The sequence below is a fragment of the Tenebrio molitor genome, chromosome 8 (genome assembly GCF_963966145.1).
Source record: "Tenebrio molitor chromosome 8, icTenMoli1.1, whole genome shotgun sequence".
NCBI lineage: Eukaryota > Metazoa > Arthropoda > Insecta > Coleoptera > Tenebrionidae > Tenebrio > Tenebrio molitor.
Genome location: NC_091053.1, coordinates 18836890 through 18848216, shown reverse-complemented (window position 1 = coordinate 18848216; position 11327 = coordinate 18836890). Strand labels below are relative to the sequence as shown.

The following is an 11327-nucleotide window of genomic DNA, read 5'->3' as shown; positions in this document are numbered from 1 at the left end:
CGTCGTCATCTTCGCGCATCTTGTGTTGTATCAATTGCTTTAATAACGTTGCTTTGCGTGCCGGTCCTTTGGATTCATATATGGATTCTAGTTTCATCCATATCTCCCGCGAAGTCTCACAACTGCGAATCTGCCTAAGTTCCGATGCGTTCATGGCGAGGATTAAGTCTGATTTCGCTTTGCGATCGGCGGCGATCCATTTCTTTTGCTCCTCTTCCGTGACAGCACGAGCTTCACCTTCACCGGTAATTTGGGGTTTAGGCTTTTCGCCGGATACATATGACCAAGTATCATTCTTGATTAGGAGGGCTTCTACCTGGATCTTCCACGTATCATAATTGCTTTTATTTAACATTTCAAATCTTGTTGAATTTGTGAAACTCATTTCCACTAAATTGCGTTAGATTTTGCACGATAGCAGTCTTCAAATTTCAATTAATCGTGAACCTGTTTGTACTGGGCCCATAACCTGTGAGAGTTTCAATGAATCAGCAATACAGGATCAGCGAACACGAAATTCTTTATTATTATGACAACTCAAAAGTACAATTGTTTGTTATTATATGCCTACTATGTAATACAACACATGGCAACACCAAAGGGTAAAATTGCCAAACTCTAACAATCTGGTCTGTTCTGAATCCACTAATGATGATTTGGAAAATAGGTGTTTCATTTATATTTCCACGCCGAATTCAGTGACTGTAAGATGTTGCTTCATTAATTTATTTTTCCACGTTTTGGTCCAAGTAACAATGTCAAAACGAATTAGTTGAAAAAGTTATGTGCTCTGATTATTAGACAAGTCTGTCTAATAGTAGGGATTCTTGTTCATTTCTTCACTTCGACGCAAATGTTGTCTTAAATACAATTTATTTAACAAAAATACATAAATAACACAATAAATACTTATAAATACTGAAACATAAATCTCATTTTCACAGTTTGCTTGTTGTATATTTCGAGTAATAATTCGTTAAAGCTGGATTGTACTGTTGGTTTTGACCAACATAACCAGCGTAATATGCTGCTTTGGTGTTGTCACTTCTGTCGACGACAGACGAGTCGCTCCTGTCCCACACGTGCTGGTGATATGGAGGAAGAGGACTTACGTATGGTATAGCGGCTCCTCTCGTGTCTTGTAGTCGCGCAAGAACACTACTTAGTCCTACTACAAGAAGGAGGAAGCCGATGAAACCGTTGTTGACCGCGGCTAAAGCCACCACGATGAGTAACGTGAATGCTATACCGAGCTTGAAAAATATTGCCGGTAGGATGATCAAAAAGCGTTTGACAGCATGGTGGACCATTGTACGCCCTGCAAAAAAAATCTTACTTAGAATGGGAAGAAGTGCGGCAATCGCATCAAAACACAAATTATAATATTTGACGTTTCTACAGCCGCAGTGAAATAATGACATGCCATGGTATCTTTTTAGGATAGGTACAGTTTTTGATGGTGGGTGGCAAAAAAGAATACATATTTACCAAAAATTTTATGAGGATAATATATACAAACAATTTATATAAAAAGGTGGGTACTCATTTTTCTCAAAAATGTAAGTATATCCCGTTGCCCATTTCCTTTTACGATGCATAACTGAGTTCATCTCTAACATAAAATGAAAGTGGACTAATGTAATAAAGTGTAACCTTTGACTTTCGTGTGGGTTTTATTAACAAACTTTCTTCAATTTTACATCTATAGAATCTTTGCATAAATTACATTTACAATATGCAGTCATGAGAAAATATTGTTTGGAGCATAATAACTGTTGTTCTAAAAAAATGTGATATATGCTACAGAGAGTTAGATAAGTTATGATAATGATTGTGTAATAAATAGTAGTATAACGCTTTTAATTGTAGTACATATAAAATTCTATGTTTTGCAACATCGCAACGAACTTGAGTAAGGTCAGAAAGTAACAAGAATAATAATTTAAAAAATATTCGTCTAAGATATGATATACAGGGTGTATTTTTAAAATGTGCCGAAATTTTACCTACGAGGTAGAAGACTAAAAGCAAATAAAAAAACATTTTTTCCGAGTTCTACATGAAGCCAGTAACTCGTGATTAAAATATCTGCACAACTTTCAAAATCACCCTGTATACATAATATTTGATAAGTGAAAAACAAAAATAAAGGAAATCGTGTTAATTTTATGGTATCTTTGATTTAATACAAAGGGTAAGGGTATGTTTAAGATGGTTATTTTTTAATTTACTAAAAATAAACTTGTTTTAAAGAAATTTCTAGATACCTTGCTCAACAAGTCGTCTCCCAAACCCTTGAATCTCTGATTTGGAATCTAATTCGTTTGATTCTGTTGCACCACAAGTACTATCGAACACACAAACGATGAAGACAATTGCAAGAACAAATTTTGTCTTCATTTTGATCGATGGAGTGCACTGAGCTGGCTGCCGTCGGCCGATACTTAAAAAATAATGATTCCCTTTGAACGTAGGAATACTCTATATGTACGCCTAATAAATTCAAAAATTCGCATTGCAGTCACGTCGGTCTAGCAGTACCTGCATGTTAGACCGTGAAGACTAAAAGTCGAAGACAATTGACAAATTCCGTGAACAGTCTGCTACACTTTTCCTTGCCTCGATTTACGTGAATACTGAATAGTGTTGTTTTTTTAAATTTTGGGGTCGAAAATCAGGTTAAAAATTCTGACATGTGCTTTGTAAATAGTGCGATGAGACGGTCAAATTTGGGGCACCGTTTGCGTTATGGACACCTAGATAATCAAATTTTTAGAAATTGAGGCTGACCATGAAAAGTCAGTACTCTAATTTGACACGTAGACAATTACTGTTAACAGTTGCTGATGAAATTGGAAGATATACTTTGACACACATACTGAAGAGTTTTTATTTAATAAGGTTAATTAAGTACAAAAGGAGTAATAAGTACATCTTAAAAAAATGTAAAAAATATTCCTAATAACAAAACAAGGATATTAATTTTTTTCTTAAATAAGAATTTTAAAATTCCCAAAATTGTTCTTTGATTAACTCTTGGAAAAATGGATTATAAAGCTTTTGCTGAATATTTTGGAATCAACAGCTCAGAATTTTTTTTATAAGACTAGGTAAGTACAAATATACAAAGAGACAATAAAAAATAAAACAATCAGACAACACAAATTATCGTACTATACTAATTTTTAACGTTTATACAGGGTATTTATAAATGACTGTCGGGTCAAGCCAGTATGATTTAGCCAACAACCTAACCTAAAAATGTGACATTCACAATTTATTCTACATATAAAGCGGCACATTCAAAATTTGGCAAGTTTTCATAGCAAGCTGGACCAGACAATCTTTTATAGATACCCTGTATAGCATAAACTTATCTTCGTAACCTTTTCGCGTATGGGATAAATATTTGAAAAAATGTTAATGTCTTTTACACATGACAATTTGTTGCAAACATCAATAGAAGTTCGTTAAAATAAAGTTTTCTATTTTGCGTTTATAACAAAGCTATTACAGCACTTAAAATAGTGCGTTAATAGCTGATTTGAATGCTGTAATAGGCCAATTTACATTTTCTAGGTTGGTAACTTTCAATGTCAAACATCAAATGCCAAACGCCCAATCATGCTAAACAAACGATACAATAATAAGTTCAAATTGAACTTTCATTTGTGTCATTTGCGTTGCCAACCAACATAAAATTCCCCAAATTTTCAAACTGAGATTTTTTATTTAAAAAGAGCGCAAAATAGAAATATAGTGTATGATAAGTGTATCGTGGTGTATGATATCTCGTTTATAAGACATTTTGTAGCACTTAGGTACTTCGTCATGGCACTCCTCGCAAGTTCGTCGTGCCCTAAACCCATGCCTACTATAAAATGCTTCTTATAAAATTCGTGTCATAATACACTAAGGTAATGCCAACAAGAAATTACTCCCTAGGATTCGCACTTTTAGGGAAACTACATTTTTCATGTTGTACATACCTATGTAACTAGAATTTTCAAAACTAATTTTGAATGCCTAAGGTTGGTTACCCATTAATGTTGACGGTTGACGTATTGTGACAACACTCTATTAATTGAGAGATTCTTACAACTAAATATGCCGCCAGAAACCAAAACTGATTGTGAAACGAAAAAACATTTATCAGTTAGCGACAAATTAGCCATTTGTAACTGTTACAGTCCAATTTTTACCCTTTTGCGATGACATCATTATCTAATAACTAGAAACAATTGAATTGATCGATCATAAATAACTATTATGTTTCAAATTTGTTGACAATTGCTTCGAAAGGTTATGTTTGTAATCAATGTAATAAGTGAAAGAAAAATAAAATTGTCAAATTGACAGGAGCATAAAATAACCACAAAGTAACCAATAATAATCAATAAAGGAAACCGTGACGTCACCTCAAAAGGGTAAAAATTGGACTATACAAGGAATTTGCTGCCTTACCTTTTGTTTGTTACCAGAAACCACATAGCCTCCAACTAACCAAATTTATGGCCAGCTAGTAACGAATATCCCTAAAGCCTAGAGAGTAATTCCGTACCTTAGAGCAAAACTTAGTCCAAAAGTTCCACTTTTCAATCTACCACTGTAGCTTAAAAGATCTTAAGATTAAATATGCCTGAAATAGCATTCAATGAACAGTATTAAGTCTACACCGCTCTTGGAGCAAAACCGTTAACAAAAAACTAAAAGAAAACAAACATTTTTTTCGGCTCTTCTATAAAATGTATACTGCTCAAGGGTACGGAATTTCTTACTGACAAATCTCTACCAATTTAGTGGGTTGGCACTCCCGAATAATTTGTATAGTCATTTGTCAAAGAGTTGTCTATTGTGTATTGTCTTGTTTTCTAGGTTAAGATTATGGAAATTCAAGGTTATTACGAATAATGAATAATAAGAATTTGATTTATTTTGACTTTTGAACTGTCATATTTGAAATGGACAGTCAAGTGTACCAAAGTACTATGGTGGACAATGAATTTGGGCCGGCCTGTCATTGGCTTGACATCAAAATGTGAAGCTGGCATTACGTTCAACTAACCCCATTTTCGATTTTTGTCATTCTTGTCATCGTGACAGCGATAATCAAAATTAAAATCGGGAAAAGAAGCGTGCACCAGAGAGAAGTGCTACTACAAATCAGTTATGCAAGTGCGTCATGATCTGTAAGTTACGAAAAGGGCGAAGGAAACGCCAAACAGCTTGAAAACCTTCAGTTTGACAATTGACAAACTGACACATCAGTCATAATGACAATAAATGGTCGCTTGCAATGACTTTTTTGAAATGTCAGAAATTTGCCGGCCTAAATTTATTGTCCGCCATAGTACCAACATAAAATCGTAAATGTGTTCCTAACCGAACAAAAATAATTTCAATCATTAAAAGTCATCCGGTACTTATCTTAAGATTTTCATTGCTTCTTTACTTGCTTCTTCACAGTTGTCACTTTTTTTTAAATTAGGAATATTAAACAGTTACTTATTATGACAATTGATTTATTTGAAATAATTTGTCAGATCAAAGAAAAATATGTAGGTATTCACAAAATGGGACATTAACTGTTTCGTTTTACTATAGTCCATTCAAAAATCAATTGGTAAAATTTAAAAAACCCTAGGTAGTTATTTTCATATTTTTTCATACTATGTTAGTAACTATAAATTATGACATTTATTTGATTCAAATAAAATTCAATTGCTTTGAATTTCGTTCAGATTGTTTTATTATTGCTCAGCACGTTTCATTTATTTATTGATTCTTATTATTTTTACTTAAACATGCCCAGAATAGAATTCACACGAACCCCTGTTAAATTTGAGTAATTTGACACTTAACCTCAAAATTACAATTCTCACCAAATTTTACACTAGACAGCATTGCCGATAATAATTATCAAGGAAAAGGCGACGTTGGTGGTTTTTGATTTTTGAATGGACTTTATGTATGGTGAAAATAATGTAAGAAGTCCCGCAGCAAAAATTTGAACTAATGAATGTATCTATGGTAATGAGCAAAATGTCATTCATTTGAACAATTCTAACTAAATTTTCATTTTTGCAGGATATCGGAAAGGTAAGAAACTTTAAAAATGTATATGTTCCTCATAGACATTATTTAATGTGCAAAAAGCAGCCACACAATTTACTATAAGATGAAAATTTTTGTTTTGAGTGTGGTTACAGAAATATTAGCGCCGCTGTCAAACTTGACATGCGACTTCTTACATTATTTTTACTATAATGTAAGATGAAACTCTTCAGCCATCTTTAACACACAGATTTTAATAAGTAGGCAGAATAAATCTGAATGTATTTATTGAATTTTCATCATTAAGGTGACAAGTCGTTATGACTTACAATAACGATCGTTCTGTTTGTTAACTGCTTTAATAGCTCTCGTTATATTCTCTTACTTTACCTACATCTAGATACATAATCAGTGGACCCTGCAAAATCAATTCTGATAGATATTTTGACCGCACTTAAAATCCACATACATATGCAACAAACAAAATAAAAACAAATAGCGCATATAAACAGAATAACCAACGTAATAAAATAATTAACAAACCGTGAGAGGTGGGAGAACATTAACAGTAAGGTATTTTTATTAGAATTGTGTTTGCCATAGGTTTTGGAAACTGTTATTCATTAAATCCTAAGTGTGTAAACAAACTCAGTGATCACAGCGGTTACGAAAATAGTATAAAATGGTTAACCTACTTACTTTAAATCTATAATTATGACAAATAATTACAAATTTTTTTATTAGTTTATCTTGGCTCTGTCTGTTTACATAGATTTCATCTCAGACTCGCATAATTTAAATCTAAGTCACCTACTTCTTAATTAATGCTTGCGAGACATGTTCGCAACCGCTTTTTTCGAACATTTTTTTTTAAACATAACGTCACTGTACTACTTTACACGGTAATAGTTTTAATATAAAATTATCACACATGATTAGATTCATTTGACTGTTGGAGTGGTAATAAAAATTAAAGAAATATGTTTTTCATGTAAAACAGTAAAGAAAACAGCTCAAATTCAAGCAGTTACTGTTTTAATTGGGTGAAGAATTGAAACGGTGCTAATCATTTAAGGAAATGAATGTATTTTTTTTAATTTCTTCTCGAGTGAAGTAATTTTGTAACATTTCCTCCGTTATTTTTGTTTCCCAAATACATACATCGCCTTCGATATTTTATGAATCACTGACCATCGAGTTTGATGCCTTCTTCATCGCGAAGCGAAACAGGTCCGCGAAGCGCTTCCGTCTTTTTCTTTCAAAACTAGGGCATTAATTCTTGGCGAAGAAGTCCGGCGCATTTCCTTATGTGAAGTCGAACAGAATGCACGCCGAGCATGTCTCACTCATAGTTGTCACGTGTTTAATAATTTTGTGTTGTTTCGATTTTTGCAATTGTGACGAGAGCATCACCAAGTGTTTGGACCAGATGAACAAAGAGAACCTCCGAAACTGTCTCCACAAAGTAAAAATGAAACGCGACAATGTTCGTTCTGTAGTTAATGTAAGTAAAATAATCGAACATGAGTTAAGTAGAGACAGTTTAAACAACAAATCGCTTAGTGGACTTGAAGAGACATTGAGTAAAAAAATGTGGAAGTTTGACATAAGCGAGGGACTAGAGATGCAAGTTAAAAAGGCGGATGATGAGAGTGTTTTAATTAAGTTTCACACCAAAGATGTAGCCGTGATGCAAAGGAAGATGCAGATGATGTCCATGAAGAACATCATGCCTTACATGATCATTCCGGGATTTTTGATGGCTGGGTTGCTACCTTGGATAATGCCCGGGATTAAAATGGTGGTTATGACGGTTTCTATGGTCAATCAAATGGTGTTCAATGCTGCGTTGTTTGGTTTGATCAGGAGTTACGTGTTTGATACGGAAAAAGAAGAACACATAGTTTACATCAATCATGGGTACAAAACGAAACAAAAGCAACATCATGTTAGGTGACCAAAAATAGTACTATAAGTGTATATAATTATGTTAATGAGTGTAATTAAGACAATAATTTATTGTAATTTAATGTAAAAATAAATACCTCCTTAATTTTTGTTATAGATTTTTTTTGTTAAAATACAATCTTTGAAATATCTACATAAATGACAAAGAATTACATTGAGCTGCATATGTAGGCAACTATAGATACATATTCCCTTGTTATTAAAATGGAATGGTCTGCAACCAAGTATACACAGAAATGAAAAAATCACTTATAGTGAAATTTTTTTAATAAACAATTGTCAATGTCAAAATTAAGAAAAAAACCACTCTGTACCACCCTAAAATGTGCTCATATGGACCAGCTGTATAACAATTTGACACCAAATCATAGTTAAGGTTATGTTCATTTCACTTACGGTACCTTTCTGCCGCGAATTCATTTTCAAAACAAATTTAATGAGAAATCAGCAGAAATCTTTTTCGAATTTGAAATAAAATCTCGCTCGTCGGGGCGCAGGCTCAGTTACATTAAAAAAATGTTGACACTCAGTGTGACTCATCGTATTATCATGAAAATCACTGTTTGGCTCATACCAACATGATAACGTTTTGACAATTGTTTATTAAAAAATTTCAATTATAGTTAAACGTGGGAAAGAAAAAGAATAATAAAAAATTAAACAATAAGCTTTTAATAACATTAACAATTAAAGATATAAAATAAAAACGGGTCAGTCGTTAATGTCACAGTGTTGGTGTACAAAGAAATAAAAAAAAATACCAGGTGACTATAAATGAATGTGACTTTTTTTCTTAAGTTGGGAACATTTTTCAAAAATTACTTTGGAAACCTGATAGGTTAATCAACACATTGGCGTACGTACGTCATTTTGACGTTTTATGTATTAATAAGTTGTGTCAAATACCCGAGTACGCCTATGTTTACGTCAAGTATTACATTAAACAGCAGAATAACCAAGAGTAGTATTATCAACCTACTAAAAAAAATCACATTCATATATAGTCACCCGGTATATAGTTTTAAATAAAATTTGAACGCATTTCGAGATCTTTTTTAAAGTTAAATCTTCTCACGAAACGATAACGAATAAAAATTACAAGGGATAATATTTACATTTTTTTCGCATTCTACAAAAGAATATAAATTGGCTTTATATACAGAGTGATTCAGGTTAAATGACCCACTTGACCCCTCGTGGCAGGCAATCCATAATACATCAAGCAATTGTTCCTTGGATTAAAATAAAATTTTCAAAATATTGAGAATCAAAGAATGTGTCGTTCAATCATTGTCAATATTGCCATTGATTGAAATGTCTTGTTGCATGTCCCATGAGGGGTCAAAGGGGTCATTTAAGCTGAATCATCCTTTGTTATAATTTTTCCGGTTCCGGTTCCGGTTCCGGGTGGTTTCCGGGTCGGCTCCATGTCCGCTTAGGGTGGACTCCGGGTCGGCTCCGGGTTGTTTCCGGGTCGGCTCCGGGTTGTTTTCGAGTTGGCTCCGGGTGGTTTCCGGGTCGGCTCCGGGTGCTTTACGGGTCGGCACCGGATGGTTTCCGGGTCGGCTCCGGCTTGTTTCCGGTAGGGCTCCGGGTCGGCTCCTGGTATGCTCCGGGTCGGGTCGGTTCAGGCCGGGTTAGATCTGGCACAAGCATATCAGGTCACGAATGCTTCATTGAATACCTCATGAGAAGCGGCCAGCGAATTAGCGGAGTGTGTATATCGTGAGTTTTTTATTTTACTGAAGATTGGATTCATGGATCTGTAAGTTTGGTTGCCTATTTCAAATGAATTGATTTGTAGCTTGAAACGGACATCGAAACAAGAATAACGCCAGAAAGTATGATCGAAGAGATGATCTCCAGCGATAAGTCGTGGGATAGTATAAAGATTTTCATCGAAAGCGTCATGAAGGAAAAATTGGGAGACGAGCGGCAGCTGCTTCGTGGGGGTGGAAACGGAACAATTAGCGATCTACAGCGCCTATATACAGGTGTTTTCGAAGTTGAGGCGTTCTTATTCTTATTTTAGCCTAAATCCTCTTAGTAAAGTGTCCGTATTAACGGAGATGATTGTATATTTTTATTGTTTTCTAAAATTTTGAGTCCGGTCCTGTCTATTTCTCCGCTGTACAATGGCCAGAAATAAAAACTAGCCATCACTTTTCTGTTACGTCAAAATCCAAATGTGTAATTCATGGTTTAATGACACTGACATTTAAATGATGTCTAACTTTTTTTGTCGGTCACCGTACTAGATTAATAAATTGACGTGTCTTTCTGGAAATCGCTCTGCGTACTCTCTAGACGCTGCAGCTGCATTCTGATAACGTGATAACATTGCCGATACATTAGCAACATATCTGTGAGGGTGAGCTAATTATTTTCGTAATGAATTGAAAAAAAAAACGGGTCTTCCATTAAAAACATGTCTAAGAAATCTTTTTTCTGGTCGTTGGTCATGTTCTCGGCATTTTCTACCGCCTTGTCCTTCTTATGTTTGTCCCAGCAAAATGAGCTGCACCTAATACCGTGCGATCAAAAAAGGCGTTGAAATCTTGAGCGCATGACGAATGGAATGGAAGTATTTCTGGTTGCATATACCTGTTACAATTTAAATTTCGACATTTTTGCCGAAACTCTTCGTTATTGAAAACACCATTACGAAAATAAGATTAATCTTTAATGTCCTGAAGTAAAAACAATTTTTGTGTTAACGCTTGATTCATAGTGACAGTTGTTTGACGTTTATTAGGCTAAGTTTAAAAATCTGACACTGTCAAAGTCATAGCCATCTATAGTTGACTCAAGTTGCAAAAAACCACTTGTCATTTTGCAACAGCATTTTTTTCATGTTTTTGAACCAAATAAAGGCACAAAGGGACCAGAAAATCATAGTTTGAGTTGAATATTTTCCATATAAGTACAGTTTTAAAGTAATTTCCAATTACTAATGCCATAAAAGTGCTGTTGCAAATGCAAAGTGGTTTTTTGCAGCTTGAGTCAACTTTAAGTAATTGTTGATCGCACCGTATGAGCAAACCTGTCGCTGCTAATAACAACTTTGTGTCTTGGTCCGCCATCACTGATTTTTTGACTTTTATTTTTGCACTTGCGTACCGAATGCGATAGGCCAATAAAATGGTCTTTCGTCGACTACGGCACGTCGTCAGCGGTACCGTCAACGCTTGCGTCATACGCACGGACGTCAATCTAAATCGAGCTTTAAATGCTGAAACAACGATGACGTCATGGACGACCCATATGAAACAAAAGTTGGGAAATTGACAATAAAAATCAGGGGG

General features: G+C 34.4%; 1 protein-coding gene across 1 annotated transcript; it reads right to left on the bottom strand.

Moving 5' to 3' along the window:
- Window positions 1–854: 854 nt before the first annotated feature.
- LOC138137046 (uncharacterized) lies at window positions 855–2479 on the bottom strand. The gene is made up of 2 exons (XM_069056342.1): window positions 2268–2479; window positions 855–1318 (listed from the first exon to the last, which is right to left on the bottom strand). Exons 1-2 carry the CDS (start codon window positions 2398–2400, stop codon window positions 939–941), a joined length of 513 nt encoding a protein of 170 aa, XP_068912443.1. The 5' UTR covers window positions 2401–2479; the 3' UTR covers window positions 855–938.
- Between the last annotated feature and the right edge of the window lie 8848 nt (window positions 2480–11327).

Coding starts and splice junctions, on each gene's coding strand:
- LOC138137046 (XM_069056342.1), bottom strand. CDS start 2,400: ATGAAGACAAAATTTGTTCTTGCAATTGTCTTCATCGTTTGTGTGTTC. Junction 1,319..2,267: donor GAGACGACTTGTTGAGCAAG/GTATCTAGAAAT, acceptor TTTTTTTTGCAG/GGCGTACAATGGTCCACCAT.